Source organism: Leptonotus elevatus, chromosome 11, assembly GCF_054856555.1.
Source record: "Leptonotus elevatus isolate MCC_2025b chromosome 11, RoL_Lele_1.0, whole genome shotgun sequence".
Classification (NCBI taxonomy): Eukaryota; Metazoa; Chordata; class Actinopteri; order Syngnathiformes; family Syngnathidae; genus Leptonotus; species Leptonotus elevatus.
This window is the reverse complement of record NC_141249.1, coordinates 23,136,220-23,152,540: the sequence shown is the minus strand read 5'-3', so window position 1 is coordinate 23,152,540 and position 16,321 is coordinate 23,136,220. Positions and strand designations below refer to the sequence as shown.

The window sequence follows — 16,321 nt, the reverse complement described above, 5'->3', positions numbered from 1 at the left end:
TTAAATTCTTTATATATTAAATGGGCGGCCACCATAGACACGTGGCTCGTTGGTCTAGGGGTATGATTCTCGCTTCGGGTGCGAGAGGTCCCGGGTTCAAATCCCGGACGAGCCCAGAATTTTGCCGAGTAGTTTTTTCGGCCACCTCAATTTCGTTGAACCGGTTCATTCGCATCTCGGGTAGAACTTGTATTAAGCCATTTGTGCTGCTTCTTGGTACAAAGTGTCACAATCAAAATAGTGTCTCTCCAGTGAGTCAATTGAAATAAAGCATCCAATACTATCCAATTTTTATTCCACAAAACGTAATTTTGGGGAGAATGGTTATGTTAATAAAATACAAAAAAGACACCAGGCTACTATCTATTCGGTTACTTAGCATTTGGTAGCAAATATCGACACGTCATCAGTATATATAAAAATATAGTTTTTGTATCGTCAGACAAATATTAGGCGGCTCGTTGGTCTAGGGGTATGATTCTCGCTTTGGGTGCGAGAGGTCCCGGGTTCAAATCCCGGACGAGCCCAATGATTTTGTTTCAGTAAACAAATCCCGGACGAACCCGAATCTTTTTCCGTCATAATTCTTTAGACAAAACATCTTCACATGAATTGTGCAATGTGACGTTTTAATCCACCGCGCTGCTCATGACAAAGAAGAGCCCGCCCCCTCCCACAGCTGCTGTCCCGTGGACGTTACGGCAGCCGACTGCGTGGGAAACGCCCCCCACAATAAGGCACAATAGCAAAGAAACAAGCTGCGCAGCCGTCATTCATCGAGCAAAGCATCTTCGCAGCAGGAGCGCGTCACTCCTCCACATTAGATTTGACTTCTCGTCAAGCCGGCTGTAAGTTATGCTTTCTTGTTTTTATACTGAGCGAGGGTGACGGAAAGTCAATATAAATACATACAATTTGCTCAATAGCAACTTTCAAATTGTACTCAAATGTTTTCTTGTAATGTTATGTTTTTATTATACTATTAGGATAAAAAAAAAATTATATCATCCATTCTTTGCACCACTTATCATTTTTACAAACTATTACAAGTGTTTGAGTGTGAATAAGTGTAAAATTAGGTCAGGCATGCCTTCTTAAAAAAAGAAGAAGAAAAGCCTTTTAAACAATGTGTACATTTTTTTTTATTTACAATTTTATTTCTTACTGTTATACTAATTCAAAATGTATATACAGTATTTTCTTATATTGTTACAGTATATATGTGTATTTATTTACAGAGTACCATTTTTACTTTGCTGCTTATTACACATAAACAGAACAAAGTAAAAAATAAGTCAACCATTGTATAAGGAAACAAATCACAATCGTTTACCGTACAAGGAAGAATTACAATGTTTATTTCTTGATACATTGCATAAGGTCATAAAAGTGTAGCCGAGCATAAAAAAATGAAGTACATAAAACAAAATACTATATACTCGTAGGTGTTTTAAACGGGCATGTTTTAGGTCACGTTTCAAGTCAACTCGTTAAAAAAAATAACTTACTCTACTGTAATATAATGAAATAAAAAATCCTCAATCAAGTGCAGCTTCTTGCAATGAAGTGCTGACCAAAAGTCAAACTAACTTTTTCATATCGTCGCTGCTATGTGGAAAAACACGTGTCAGTCCATTTCCCCCATTTTTTAGATGTCTGCATTCAGCCCCCCCCCCCCCCCAAAAAAAATGGACATACCACTAAATGTTTTTCACATAGCGGCAACAATATGCTATTAAAAAAACAACAATCTGGCCTTACTTTGAATCGTCCTCAGATGCGAATGTGTACGAAGTAAACGTGACCTCGCCCGCAGCCGGGCGTTCCCTCATGGTGCTGTGCGGCGAGGGCGACTGCAGCGTTTGCCTGCTGGCCTTCTCCCGGGCCGAGCGCGTCCCTCGGCTGCTGCACTGCCGACACGCCTTCTGCCAGGCCTGCCTGGAGGCCATGGCGGCGCCGAAGGCGCCGGCAGGCGCGGGGCCGTCGCTGTGCGTGCGCTGCCCGCTGTGCCGCCGCGTCACCTGCGTGCGGCGGGGCCTCAGCCTGCGGGAGGCGCTGTGGGTGGACAGCACGCTGTGGGAGCGGATCCCGAGCGACCAGGAAGAAGAGGAAGACGACGAGGAAGACGAGCCCCGAGCGGAAAGGTAAATATTGTATGGCCTTTTAATTACGCCAAAGTCTGATTTTGGAAGAAAAAAAAACAACAATGTTTTTTTGTGATTTAATGGGTGATTATTTAATTTCATTAATTTAAAGAAATTCATTTGAAATTAAATCATTCACTGCCATTGACGGTTATAAACGTCAAAGATCCGTTTTCCTTGGGTTGGCAGTGAAAAAGTTAATTATTATGAAATTAACCGTTTTCCCATGATTCTTTTTTGACAAACACAATAACTTAAGTTATTATTATTATCATTACCCTCTTAAAATAATTACCCAAGTCATTATTATTTTTTTGTAAAAAAAAAAAATAATTGCCTAAATTATCTCCTCATAACGCAAATGGTTAATTTTTTTGTGTTTCCTGAAAAAAATGACTTCAGCATCGATATATGATTACAATAAAAAGCCATTTTGAACAAATAATCAGATCAAAAAACCAATCACTACATCGCGGGTGGGGTAAAACGTGCTCTTAAACCAACTCTGTTGCCCGCCAGCAATTCCTCCAGGAAGAAGCTGAAGTTCCGCTCCTTCTTCCGCAAGTTTGCACTGACCAAGAGACCTCGAGAGCAGATCGTTCCCAGCAGCAACGTGTAAGTCGAACGTCCCCTCAAATGCTGACGTTGATGAACATTGTGGACAAATTGTTGGCTTTTTTTTTTTTTTTTTGCCCTTGTAGGGAAATGAAATCCTGGCGCCGGCTCTCCAGCGAAGAGACGTTATGACCCCCCCACCCCCCGGACTCCCCCTTATTTATTCTGGGCTTAGTTCCCCCAGCTGCTGCTCTGGGATTTGGTTGAACCCGGCTTCCCCCAATGTTTCCTGAACACTAAATATACACCATCCTTTTTTATTATTATTTTTATTTATGATGAAAAAAGTAGCCGTAGAGAGCATTTCATTGTGTGTTGTCTGTTCTGCCGCTTTACAGGACAACAATTGCTTGAAAGACATCAGTCCCTCCGGTCCTGCGAATGTCCTGAACACGAAATAAACGATCCATTTGGATACTTTTGACGAACCAAAGTGAACGTGAGCGTATTCATTTGCGTGCGTTCCGCCAATGGCGGCATCGCACGCCGCTTTACGGGACAACAATCGTCTCCCTATCTGCGAACGGTGGCACACTTTGGGGAGACTTCTTCGTAGCGCGATGCTAACGTCGCGCGCGACAAAAGACTCGCTGAAGCGTGAAAGGGGATTATGAAGAGCATTCATAAAGCATCTGGCGAAGAGTCGGCGTTTTGGCAGCGTTTGGAAATAATATAATCACTTTCATTAAAAAGAAAAACAAAACAAGCACGACGAGATGAAAGATTGCGCTGGAGAATCGGGTCTCAAGTTTCGGCTGACAGTTGATGACGCAAATTTGGGCCAGGGTGGTTTCCAAGCGGGATGACGCAAGAGAACCGTTTGTTGGTGATCCGGTTTGGGGCGGATTCGTTGGAACAAGTCATATCAGCCTGCGACGCTTGACGAGCTGCGACCGTTTGCCTTCAAGGTTGTCGTTTTGTGCGTGAAACCTGGAAAACCAGTTGGTTTCAAATCAGTTCTGGACCACAATTGGGAAGACCTGAACAAAAGTGGATCCAGTTGGAAAGAAGTCCGGACAAGGTCTTGCATCAATGTCTCAACCAAGGTCCAGACTATCTTTTGACAAAAGTTAGTACCAAGATTTGGTTTCTAGACCAAGGGCTGGACTAAAGTCTGGACAAAGGTGTGGACAGAAGTCGAGACCAAGACCTGGATAAAAGTTGATCTAAGATCTGGACAAAAGTCTGGACCGATGTCTGAACTAATGTCCAGACTTGATAAACGTCATCACTATAGAAGATTTGGATTCTAGATTGAAGTCTGGGTTTATTCTGGAAAAAGGTGTGGACAGAAATCTAGACCAAGACCTGGACAAGGTCTGCACCAATGTCTAAACCAAAGTCTGGACTATCGTCTTGATAAACGTCATCACTATATAAGATTTGGATTCCAGATTAAAGACTTGGTTTAAGTTGAGACAGATGTGGACAGAAGTCTAGACCAAGACCTGGACAAACGTTTGTTATAAATCTGCACAAAAGTCTGGACCACGGTCTACACCAACGTATGAACTCAAGTCTGACTGTCAGCTTGACTTAAGCTCTGGACAAAAAGGCAACATTTTGTCCAAAATTCCGGACACAAGTCTCATGCGAGGTCTGAACAAAAGTCTGGACCGAGTTCTCGTTTCCGGTCCGCTTTGTCCGAATAAGCTGAGACGTGTGCGGTGGTTGGCAAGACATGTTTAATAGAGACATGCTGTGTACGGTCGGTGAGAGGAGAGCTGCGGTCGCCTCTGCTGCCCCCTTCAGTGCACAAGCATCACTACATGTGTTGACAAATGGACACCAAGGTTTCCGTTCACTAGGAAATAAATACAAAGAACCGTCTGTAGAATCCTCTTTCAATAAAAAATAAAATAAAAAAAGAGAAAGTGCTCATTTGACAGTAAGGCTACGTGTTGTCCTACATTCCAGTTGTTAAATAATGAATATGAAATGATAAGCAGCAAAGTGTTTCAAAATGTCAAGGTGTCTTTCTTCTCTGACTTCCCGAGTCTCAACTTGATCCAAAACCAGACAAAAAACTCGTTCAAATAAGAACATTTCAACGCGTTCTCAATATAATAGTTTCTCGAGTGCATCCACACATATTTACATAAACGTCCCACAATGCACCAGTGCTAATACTCGAATGTTTTACGTGCACACAACGTGACACGCGTGTAGAAACGATAAAAGTCCAACATTTGTGTGTGTGTGCGTGTTTGAGACGTTACCTGACATACAGAAGCATGCACGGAAAGTCCAAATGACGTAAACGGCTCTAATGTGGGCGTCGGTCGTAAAGTTAGGTGGAATTGACCCTGAATATAAAAATACAAAAACAAAGTATAGGCAGGACTTGATTAGGACATAAAAAAAAAAAAAAAAGGAAGAAGAGCAAACGTGTTTGTTTTTGGCAGCTTCAAGCGTTGACATCTTTTTCTCTCTCCGGAAGCACTGACCAGCAGTCGCGATGTTAACCAATAGGAAGCCGCAACATAGGAAGCGTGTCGGGACTCGGGACGGCGAGGGTGATGACTGCTAGCTACTAGCGGCTAACGCTAGCGGCCATTAACACGAGCATCCGGCCTCGCTGGCTTGCGGCTCCTGTGCTTTGTCCAGCTTGATGTCGATCACTGGAGGAGACCGTTAAGGAGGCGGAACGCTTCAAGCAAGGGGGGGCGGGGCAATTTGACCGTTTTGGTCACGTAGTACCCCTTTACTACCACGTGGCGGTGCTGTTTAACTTCAGTTCAAATGTATATGAAAGCCGAGGCGGACGGACTTGAAAAAAAGGATACTGCCTTCTTTGCTGGTCTCCTGCATGCTCTCCATGCCGGGAAGGGCCGAGGCCACGCGGCGGAACAGCTGACAAATGAGAAACGTTGAAACAAGTCCTGAACATGCGCGCCATTTTGGTCGGTCCTTCATTTTCTTGAGGTAGCCTTTCACCTGCTTGACGTTGTGGCCCGTCTTGGCGCTGGTCTCGATGAACATGACGCCGAGCTCTTTCGCCCGCTTCTCTCCTTCCTCGATGCCGATTTGCCTGAGGATCCAACACAGGAAGTGATGTCACACACCTCAAGCAGGAAGACACTCATTTCTTGAAATGACGTAACAGCGCCATCCGAGCTATTTGTGTGACTTAAATCAGACGCCGAAGGGCTTGCTCGTCGTCGTCATCGTCACGGCGAAGATTGCATAATCCGGGTCCTAAAATACACGAGGTGTGTTTCTCCCGGCGGGCGGCGCGTACCTCTTGTCTGCCAGGTCTGTCTTGTTGCCCACCAGCATGACGATGACATCATTTCCTCTCTCTGTCCGCACGTCGTCAATCCATTTGGATGTCTGCTGGAAGGAATTGGCGTCTGTTGAGACAACGTCACACGTTTATCGCAAACACATTTCACAGGTGACAATAGAATTTAAAAAAAATTGTTTTATTCCTCCCACAAGCTATTTTACCGATTTTTTAAGACATCATTTTGATGGTTTTTATATTGTTATAGTCCCTCTCCTGTGGATCTCTAAAAAAAGAAAAAATCTTAATAGAATTTTTTTTTTATACATATTTATCTTTATTTTTAGATAAAATATTATTTAAATGATTTCATGATTGAGATTAAATGAGTAACTAAATATTCAAAAAATGTCAGTCCAAATTTTTAAGTTGACAGAAAGAGACAAAAGGTCGATGAAAAAGTTTTAAAAATGACCATCAAATGTCCATGAAATTGCCCAAAAGGTCAGAACATTTATTTTTTTAAAAGGCAGAAAAGAGCATGTTTAAAAAGTCCGAAAAATAAGAAATCCTGAAAATTACCATAAAATGTCCACAACATTGCCAAAATAAGTCTGAAAATTGATTTAAGAAAAGGCAGGAAAGAAAATGCTCAAAAACAAGAATCCCGAAAATGACCATCAAATGTCCACAAAATTGCCAAAAATGTCAGAAAATTGATTGCAAAAAAAAAAGGCAGAATTTTTTTCCAAAAATTGTCCAAATGAGAAAGGCAGAAAATGACCATAATTTACCCAAAAAATTGTCAAAAATGTAAGAAATTTGACAAAGGCAGAAAAGTCAAAGTCTGAAAAAAAAAGACTAAAAAATAACAAATAAATCCCAAATGAATCTCAAAGTACTGGATGCTGCATATTTTTCTGTTATGGTGTCGCTCAAACGAGCACGGTCTTGCGAGTACATTCGACAAACACGAACACACCGTTTGGTTCATCACAATCTTCAAATGTTTTGTTGATTTGGGGTTATTTATTTGTCCTAAAATGGCCTTTTTGACAGTAAAGGTGGCCGACCCCCGGTTTATGGGAAAGTCGGAATCAAGAGTTGCGCGCTGTCAGTGTAGTACCACATTTTGCCACAACATGTCAGGGCAGCACTGAGCTGTACTGTTAAGAGTTGGAGCGTCATTAAAAGCAAAAAGAGGAGGTTGCTTATCTTCTTGTTTGCCTGCGTTGCTGCTCCTGAAACCTACTTGTGATGTCGTAGACGACCACGGCCACCGTGGAGTCGCGTATGTAGCTCGGGATGAGGCTCCTGAAGCGCTCTTGTCCCGCCGTGTCCCACAGCTGCAACCTCACCTGGCGTTTGGTGACCGACAAGACAGACGCGGTTAGTGTGAAAAAATGCAAGACAGCATAACGGACTCGAGTCTTACCGTTCGGTCCTCCAGGTACATGGTCTTGGACAGGAAGTCAATTCCGATCGTTGCCTTGTGAAGTGGACAGAGGAAATTGAGAGGTCGGTTCATTTAGTCGGGTTGCACATTTTCATAGTTGGAAACTTTCCATGGGTGTTGTTAGAGTAGACAATTTTTATATTCTACTCTTTGCGTGTTCAATTAACTGAATGGTGAGATTCTGGTGAAGAAGTCCCTTTGCAAAGGTATCAAAAGCTTTTGATGACAACAATTGAACTCACTCAAACAGTGGTCTGTTCAGATTGTGTCATCAAAAGCTTTTGATACCTTTGCAAAGGGACTTCTTCACCAGAATCTCACCATTCAGTTAATTGAACACGCAAAGAGTAGAATATAAAAATTGTCTACTCTAACAAATGGGGATCCCCGACGCTGAATTATAACGAATGGTGACCTCCGCTGTATTCTAACGGATGGTGGTATTTTGACGTGGAGCAAGCTGCGGCGTTCACGGACGGGCGGAACTTCTAGGCCTAAATAAATAAAGTACGGTAAGTGGAGACTTTTATCCACGTAGGGAGGTTCTGTCTGTTTGGGTCCGCTGCAACTGGTTTTTCGTCTTCCAAATTGTCTAAATTTTAAATGAGATCTGTGTGAACAAGTTGTAGTTTGATGTCGTTAGAGAGTTGGGATAATTCCTACGATATTGAACTAATCACGTCGGGGTCACCATTTGTTAGAGTAGACAATATTTATATTCTACTCTTTGCGTGTTCAATTAACTGAATGGTGAGATTCTGGTGAAGAAGTCCCTTTGCAAAGGTATCAAAAGCTTTTGATGACACAATCTGAACAGACCACTGTTTGAGAGAGTTCAATTGTTGTCATCAAAAGCTTTTGATACCTTTGCAAAGGGACTTCTACACCAGAATCTCACCATTCAGTTAATTGAACACGCAAAGAGTAGAATATAAATATTGTCTACTCTAACAGTGTTAATGGGACTAAAGCAGGAGTAAGTAAGAGAAGCCCAAAATGTATGAATGTAATGTTGTAATTTGCATGCCACGCCACTAGTTGGCAATGTCACATTGTTTAACAAAACAAAAACCTGCAAATGGACTATTTGTCGCATTGTCTGTGATTTAGTTTCACTTTGCAACATGACATTTCATTATAAAAAATAAATACAATCAAAATAAGAAGTCATGCCCGAAAAGAAACAGGAAGTCAGCCATCCTGGTTCGACACATTTTTCCATATTTCCAGGGTTCTTCAACGGCAAAATTGTTTTCTTTTTGGTATCAATCAGCAGGACGGTTTGCCTCCATTGCGGCAGATGGCTTTTGTGTTCTTTCTTGGCGGCGCGTTTGCAGTTGGCCGCCAAGCGCGCGGCTTCTCCTGCAACGATGTCCTCAGGTGATCCTGATATTGACATTTTTCAAAATGGAGAACTCGGAAAGGAAGGCGTGTTAATTCCATCCGCGCTCAAACTGAGTTGCAAACCGCGCTTCAACGTCGTTAACGGTCATGCGGCGCAACGTTAACCATTTCACAACGACGTCAAGGCGGAGCGATTGAGAAAAAAGGCGACTGACTTTACCTTTTTCAATTCTCTTGAATTGTTTTTGTTCCCAAAGGGTTTTTGGACGCCGCGACGGTCCATGCTTGGAAATCAGCAGCTCCGTCACGCGCTGGTTTCCGTGGCGATGCCATTGACCGGCGCGGGCTGAACCAGGCCGGTCTGGCCGAGCAACCCAAAAATATCGAGGCATTTGTGCTCCGTCTGAACCGGCGCAAACGTTTGTCGCTGAGTGGCAGAGGTTCAACAGGACAATTGACGGCAATAATCTTTACATAAAAAGGAAGCCATTTTGAGGTATTGACACGGCAGTGATGTTTGCGTCAAAGGTTTCTGGGTTCCTTTTGGCCCAGATGTTAAAAATAGGATCCGCACGCAGACGGCGAGCGATACATGAACACATTAGATCCTTGTAAATTTTTCACGTCGTCTTTTTGAATGATTAATGAGCCGGCGTCGTCGGGGAGGGCCGAGCCCCAGGCCCGCTCTGCCCGTGGAAAAAGGAAAACCACCGACGGAGACATTTTCCGATTCAATGCATCATAAATACATTGAAAAGCAAATAACTCACAGTCTTCAATGTGCATTGTGCTGCTGCTCATTTCAATGCGGCTTGACCACCAGGGGGCAGTGCAAGTCAAACATACAGCTCCATATCATTTACTGCAGACTCAATCATGCTTCGCAGAGGATAAAGAACACATGCTTGCGATTACTTACATGTGCCACTTAAAAATAAAAATAATAATCAGACACGGACACTTGGATCTTCTTACAGTGGAAATCCAGATTTTGAGACTACAGGGTGCTAATGTGAATTATTTTCACTCTCCTTGCAGAATTTCTACACCACAAAAAAGCGATGCTCTCTGCTGAGACATGATGAAAACAGCAGATGCTGTTGGGCCGGCATCCGTCTGTCTGCTGAAAACTTCAAAAGGGAGGCGGGTGAGGAATGACGACGCGTGACGTCAAGTCTCATCGCCACCAGGACAAGACAGACGGCCATTTGTCTTCGTACTTTCCTTCACAAAGACCGCCGAGGCCGTCATTCATGATAGCAGCTCAGCAGCACACCAGAAGCAAAATGTGTTCGCTCCAAGAAGTGTGCTCTTTTTTTGCTAAACGCTAACATTCGTCACATCTCGGTACGTCGGGAAAAACAAATCCAGACTCATTGTACATTTGTGGCGGCGTTAAACTCTGCGCTTGTGGAGCTCACCTGATTACGATTTCTGAGGTCATTGCCTGCATTCTTCCGACGTGAACGTCACTTTGAACGAGGCTTAGCGAGCTTTATTTTAATGCCTTTTCATCGGCATTGTAAGACATTGTAAGTGGAGCTGAAGGTGCTTTTGAGCTCTTTTTTTCTTTTCCTTTTTTCTTTACCTGATACGTGCTGTCGAAGCTGTCATACATGAAGCGCGTGATCAGCGACGTCTTTCCCACTGCAAGAGAAAACGACAATGCAGATGACTTCAAAGTTGTCACGAAACAAGACATTTTCCTTTTTTTTTTCCAACAATAAAAAAAAAAAAAAAGAGCTTTCCAGCATACGGATAAATTGTCTTTATTAATGGCTATTAATCGGACCGTTGTCCCACGTGCGACACCGTGCGCCGTAAGCTCCGAGTTGCCATCCAACACCCTGACACAAAATGGTGCCCAAAGGGATCGCGCAAACTCTTAGCAGGAATCAACACCGTCAACCTCTAATGAGCTCCGCTGTGTTCGCCAAGACTTTTAATCAAGGAGGCTAATTACACGCGCCTGCCGTGCGCGTCTGCCAGGCACAACGTGATGCTCACATAACGATTATCCTAACGATGCCTGGCTAATGTTTTAATCAACGCCTCAACCGATCTGACAGCGATCGCCTTCAGCACCAGTCGCGCTCCATCTACCAGATTTGATAAAAAAAAAGATACAAAGTATAATAATAGGATAGGCCATACCACGGGTAATAAAAATGACATGAGACGTAACCCGTGCTAGCTTAACTAAACCAGTGAGAAAGCGAGCCTGCTAACTTTGAAGGCAACTGAACAACCACCGTGTGACAAAACTAGCCGGCTAGCCGTTGAGCTAACTTCGCAGAACCCCGGTGAGAAAATGAGCCGGCTAACTTGTAAGCTAGCCGGCAAACCTGTGAGCCAACTGCACGAGCGAGAAAATAGCCGGCTATCTTCTCAGCAAACTGGACGAGTAACTCGTGACAAGATAGCCGGCTGGTGACAGAACTACCCAGTTAGCATGTGAGCTCACTTAAAAAGCGACAAACCTGCCAGCTAACCAAACAAATGAGAAACTAGCCATCTCATTTCAAGCTAATTTGCGAGTGAATTGAACAAGTACTTCATGACCAGCTAACCAGTCAGCTAACCTTACAAGTACTGAGGACCATAACTAGTCGCATAACCGTATTTGGCATCTTTGCAAAGCCAGTGTGGACGACGTCATCTGTTATCCTCGACCGGCCGGTCCTCGAAGCTCGTAAGGCGCCGGCGGAGCGACGTGAAGGCCAATTACCGGGGAAAAAATCAAGCACCCGCTGGTACCGCTGCATGTCCTGCACTTTTAGCGGCAGCGGGATTCCGCACAGGAAGATCCTTTTTACTCCGCATGAAAGTAACGTACACAGGAAGTGTTTGGAATCATGAACTCATTCCTGACACGCCCGCTTTATATATAGGCATCGATTCTTAAAATGTAGTTCGCTTGAAAAAGCAACAACTACTCATTACTGTTAACTGTTTTACCTTATGTACTAAATACTGAACAAACACATCGTTTTAAAATTGTTAGCGAACGCGCTAACCTCCGCGTGATGAAAACCTACTGGCTAAACTGTGAGCTAACAAGTGACAAACTAGCATGCTAGCTTCAGAACAGCCCGAACAAGTCACTCGTGACAAAACCAGCCAGCTCACTTGCCAACTATCAAGAGAGAATGTCCCACGGTTGCCATGACACCTGTGGAAAACTCTTTAAGGTATACCATACATATAGACACATTTATTGACCAGAAGCTTCTGAATAATGGATGAACGGGTCGGCAAACTCCACAAAGGCAAACGAAAATCCATTTCAGTTCTGTTGTGGACTAATAAAGAATTGTGACTGGAGGCCAAACACAAACAAACACACACACACACACACACACACGTGTGTACATATTGAGGACACAATAACAAATGCAGCCAGGTGTGACGCCATGTTAGCCTCATTGCATTAGCCCGAGGAAAGCAGACAGAAGGCTGTTATGAGACGACACGCTTGTTGCTTCAATGCGAACAATGAGATAGCGTCCTCCAGGCAGACGTTTTCCTTCAGTTGCCCCATGAAAAGACTCCCAAAAGAGATTTGGCTATGAGCCGCTGGCCAATGCTAGCTCGTAGCTACCCCTTGGCTAACGAGTATCTTGTGATAAAACTAACCAAGCTAACCTGTGAGCAAATTGGACAAGCGACAAACTAGCACGCTAACCTGGAAGGTATCTAGACAATTAAGGAGTGCAAACATTAGCCGGCTAACAACTGAGCTAGCTTACGAAGTCAGTTAGCCTCTATGCTAACTAAACAAGACAGAAAACAACCATATAAATGCATAATGTCACATTTTTCTATCAGCCCACGCGCACATTTAAAAAAAAATCCACCATTAACGCTCACACAAAAAGCTTTGGAATTGCTTGCCACAAGATGGCGACAAAGCACATTTTCTATGAGACAAGGCTATGGCCAGACAAAATGAAGCACCAGAATGTGACAATATGACGCCAAAGCAACAGCGTCATCATATTGGACGTGGCTTTGGCCTGAGGTGTCACGCAATCCTCCCGCCTTGGCTGTTTTGGATGATAGTGCTGAATCACTGGAGCAAATACGCTAAACTGCAAGTGCCGCTAGCGGTCCTCGGCATCAATCAGTGCGTGCGTGTCAGCAGGAAGCGGTCGGTGGCCTACTAGCATTTCCTTACCCAAGATAGCAATGAAATGAGGTTTTGTGTTTATGAAAACCACCAGGTCAAAAAATGTCTTTGCAAAGGTATGTTCTATCAGCCCCCAATATCCAAAAGAAAGCTTTTTTTGGGGGGAGGAGGGGGTAATGTTAACTAGTTACTAGTAAGGACAAAGAGTTGCAAGCTGAAATAAATTCTTTAGGAAAGCCGTCTATGTAGTTATTTGGTCTCTTTGAGGAAAAGGTGGTCAAAAAAAATGGATGCGTTACACACGTCGTATAGTATATATATATATATATATATATATATATATATATATATATATATATATATATATATATATATATATATATATATATATATAAGGCAGCATTAGTGTGAGCTTATCGACGTCGATGTATTTCCTGCTTGTTAAATATGCACGAGGCAGTAAGCCCCCCCCCCCCCCTGGTGCTAATGTACACATAAGCACGACGGCGTCCATTTTAACGTGTCACTGGAGCGCTGTTAACCTTTAGCCTGGCATCAGGTCACATGATTTCCGAAATGTGTGAGCTGCCGTTAATTAAATCAACATTTCCCCCACCCAGGGCGGTGATATTCTGTTGAAAATGTAATGACTTTGCAAATCCCCCCTTTGACCTTTCAACTGCTGGTGGCTGCTCCCCAGACACCTGCAAAGTGCAACGGGATTAAAATGCTCTTAGCAAGTATAACAAAGTATTTTAGTATTCTTCCGTTTGTGTTTTGTACCGTTTCCCCACGTAAACAAAAATAGCATTCTTTTTTTATTGTCATTTTATTTAAGACTACTAACTATTCCAAGTACTTACAGACAAAACGTAGATACGATGTGCCCCTTTGTTAAATCTCAAACTGTGGCTAAACACATTTTTGGGGAAGCTGAGTTTGTTTTCATTGACGACATCCAAACCTGATTACCTTCTGATCTGTTCAATCAAGAAATCAATTTCCCTTCACTGTGAAAAATATTAGACATACGTTTTCGAAATCGTTTATTTAATAGACAAAATTAGGGGTGTTAGAAAAAAATCGATTCGGCAATATATCGCGATATTACAGCGCGCAATTCTCGAATCGATTCAATATGCGGCCGAATCGATTTTTAAACATCCATTTTTGATGGGAATATTCAACAAAACGTCTTACTTGGGGTTAGGATTCACACATTAAGCATGGAAGAATGTTATATTAATGGAACATTAAGCCTTAATATTTTTATTTCAGTGCTGTTCAAACATGAAACAGACCTGTTTGTTAAATGCAGCGGCTCAGTTATAAGCCTGAATTTTCAGATAAATAAATACATTTTCATACAAATCTTACAGTGTACATGTACAAGTTTACTGATTTGTATTTTCTAAACTTGAGTTAAAAAAAAAAATATCGCAATAATCAATTTATAGATTCGTATCGGGATTAATCTGTATCGAATCGAATCGTGACCTACGAATCGTGATACGAATCGAATCGCCGGGTACGAGGCAATTCACACCCCTAGACAAAATAGTATGTCATTTTGCTTTCGCACCATCTGCAATTACAGCTCGCATGTCAGTCACGGGCCCATCCAGCTGGAAGAGGCCACATTGGAGCTCGGGCAAACTGATGGAGTGAATACACTTCACACTTCAAATATGCTCTGAAGCAGCTCAACTCGTTGGACTGACAAGAATGTCAAACTGGTACAAAGTCGGTCCAGTAGAATGAGAATGAGAGTTTGGCACAATTTACAGACCATTTGTAGGGCTTTGGCACTTGGATTTTTTCAGTGAACCATGGAGGATAAGCTTTAAAAAAAAAAAAAAAAAAAGTGGTACAAAGGGCTCAAATCATCACTCACGCAATTTGTTCTGTTATGGTTCTAAATTACATAGAAGCTTATTTTTTTACGATTTTATATTTGCTATAAAATTCACCTCATAGGTCAGAGGCGTTTCATGTATTTAATGTGTGGACTCTGCACTTTGGACTTCTTTGACTTTGGCGTCATCGTGGGAAGCTATGAAGATTAAAAAAAAAAAAAAAAAAAAAGGATCTCGTGGATGGAAGTTGCGTCCATTTTGGATCTTGATGAAGGAACTTAATTCTACATTTTAAATGGTCCCTATATTCGAGGACGCCGGACAAACTTGAACGCCGAACCAGAACCTCCTGAAGTTCACCCACGGCCAACACCAAGCTGGGTGTGTCCGAGGCTGTCAATCAGACAACTTCACTCCGTCCACCGCATCACTTTTGACCTCCATTTTGGCTCCTTTTTTTTTTTTTAACGCCGACGAGTGGAATGACAGCACTCTTTAAATGGTTGATTCGACACAAAAGTCAAAAAACGCCTTTAGCGTATCCTAAGCTAAAATCACAACATATAGATTTCTTAGGACGCTTGTTCCAAATTAAATTTGACGATATAGCTTGAAATGTAACAAATATGAACTTGGTGACCGGGCAGGTGCATCGGCATCACGTGATCCACACGAAGAAAAAAAGAAAAAAAACTCACAACTTTCATCACAAAACGTAAATAAAATGTCATGTCTTACCACTCTGCTCTCCTAAAAAGACGAGTTTGAATTTCCTTAAAGGGTTCCCAAAGTCGCTGGCCACGGACATGTTGACGAAAGGAAGAAAAGGGCGGCCAGTGGACGCCGGAGGGCGGAAGACTGTCGGGACTCGAGCTCTTGTTGCTAACGGGACTGCGATGAAGATGCTGAGGGGGGGAAAAAAGGCGGCGGTGTCTCCACTTCCTCTCTCCTCCTCCTCCTCAGTGTTGTTGTCTCTCTTCCGCGCTCTCTCGCTCACTTTGTAAGGGGGACAAGTCGCCACAAAACCCGAACATAAAGCTCGTTCCCTCCCGGTGGTGCTGCTGGGTTGGGAAGGGGGTGCGCATGCGTAGTCGGCAAAGTTGTCCGAAGGCGCTGAGGCCGAATGGTGAAATGACGTCATGTAGAGTGGCGCCAAAATGTTTCGCGTCGACGCCCAAAAAATAAAAGCAAAACAAAATTAACGTAACGATATTAATGCTGTTAATCTAGGCATATTAAGTAAAAAATAAATTAAAAAAAAGACAAAGAAAAATACCAAACTTAAAATTTGAGGATTGTTTATACTGCATTTAAAAGTGGAGGGATTATTTCCTTTTATTGAGGTAATAATGGCTGAAACTGATATACAAATTCAGAACTTCTATATTTGAATGAAACAAATACAAAAAAATCTATAATTAATATCCAAATATTGCCCAATACAAATCTTACTATTTTTTCCTCTTTTATCTGCGATACAGGGGATTTATATAAATCTACACACCCCTGCTGAAATGTGAGTATTTTGTTGAAACTTGTATCCTATCACCT

The 16,321-nt window shown here is 42.7% G+C and overlaps 2 protein-coding genes and 2 non-coding genes across 10 annotated transcripts; 3 read left to right on the top strand and 1 right to left on the bottom strand.

Annotated features, from left to right (window-relative positions):
- The first annotated feature begins 43 nt into the window (after positions 1-43).
- trnap-cgg (transfer RNA proline (anticodon CGG)) lies at positions 44-115 on the top strand. Its single transcript has one exon. It is a non-coding gene; the product is annotated as a tRNA-Pro (tRNA).
- Positions 116-455: 340 nt separating this feature from the next.
- Positions 456-527, top strand: trnap-ugg (transfer RNA proline (anticodon UGG)). Its single transcript has one exon. It is a non-coding gene; the product is annotated as a tRNA-Pro (tRNA).
- A 12-nt stretch (positions 528-539) lies between these two features.
- On the top strand, positions 540-10,477 carry LOC147166546 (uncharacterized). Of its 4 annotated transcripts, none has more exons than XM_086088446.1 (4): positions 540-848; positions 1,817-2,144; positions 2,664-2,759; positions 9,824-10,477. In XM_086088446.1, exons 2-4 carry the CDS (start codon positions 1,831-1,833, stop codon positions 9,858-9,860), a joined length of 447 nt encoding a protein of 148 aa, XP_085944572.1. In that variant the 5' UTR covers positions 540-848; positions 1,817-1,830; the 3' UTR covers positions 9,861-10,477. The 4 variants fall into 4 exon arrangements, with proteins under 4 accessions (XP_085944572.1, XP_085944573.1, XP_085944569.1 ...); XM_086088447.1 differs by lacking the exon at positions 9,824-10,477 and adding an exon at positions 3,098-3,192; XM_086088443.1 differs by lacking the exon at positions 9,824-10,477 and adding an exon at positions 2,846-3,192.
- rab6ba (RAB6B, member RAS oncogene family a) lies at positions 4,431-15,847 on the bottom strand. 4 transcript variants are annotated; one of them, XR_015096437.1, is made up of 10 exons: positions 15,509-15,847; positions 10,374-10,432; positions 7,421-7,474; positions 7,238-7,343; positions 6,001-6,112; positions 5,697-5,790; positions 5,546-5,612; positions 5,207-5,380; positions 4,979-5,065; positions 4,431-4,563 (listed from the first exon to the last, which is right to left on the bottom strand). XR_015096437.1 is itself a non-coding variant. In XM_086088442.1 (8 exons), exons 1-8 carry the CDS (start codon positions 15,576-15,578, stop codon positions 5,316-5,318), a joined length of 627 nt encoding a protein of 208 aa, XP_085944568.1. In that variant the 5' UTR covers positions 15,579-15,847; the 3' UTR covers positions 4,431-5,315. The 4 variants fall into 4 exon arrangements, 1 of the variants encoding a protein (XP_085944568.1); XR_015096435.1 differs by having other exon boundaries at positions 4,979-5,380; XR_015096436.1 differs by having other exon boundaries at positions 4,431-5,065.
- Between the last annotated feature and the right edge of the window lie 474 nt (positions 15,848-16,321).

Coding starts and splice junctions, on each gene's coding strand:
- rab6ba (XM_086088442.1), bottom strand. CDS start 15,578: ATGTCCGTGGCCAGCGACTTTGGGAACCCTTTAAGGAAATTCAAACTC. Junction 7,344..7,420: donor TGTACCTGGAGGACCGAACG/GTAAGACTCGAG, acceptor ACCAAACGCCAG/GTGAGGTTGCAGCTGTGGGA. Junction 5,791..6,000: donor ACAGACCTGGCAGACAAGAG/GTACGCGCCGCC, acceptor TTGGATCCTCAG/GCAAATCGGCATCGAGGAAG.
- LOC147166546 (XM_086088443.1), top strand. CDS start 1,831: ATGGTGCTGTGCGGCGAGGGCGACTGCAGCGTTTGCCTGCTGGCCTTC. Junction 2,145..2,663: donor GACGAGCCCCGAGCGGAAAG/GTAAATATTGTA, acceptor GTTGCCCGCCAG/CAATTCCTCCAGGAAGAAGC. Junction 2,760..2,845: donor ATCGTTCCCAGCAGCAACGT/GTAAGTCGAACG, acceptor TTGCCCTTGTAG/GGAAATGAAATCCTGGCGCC.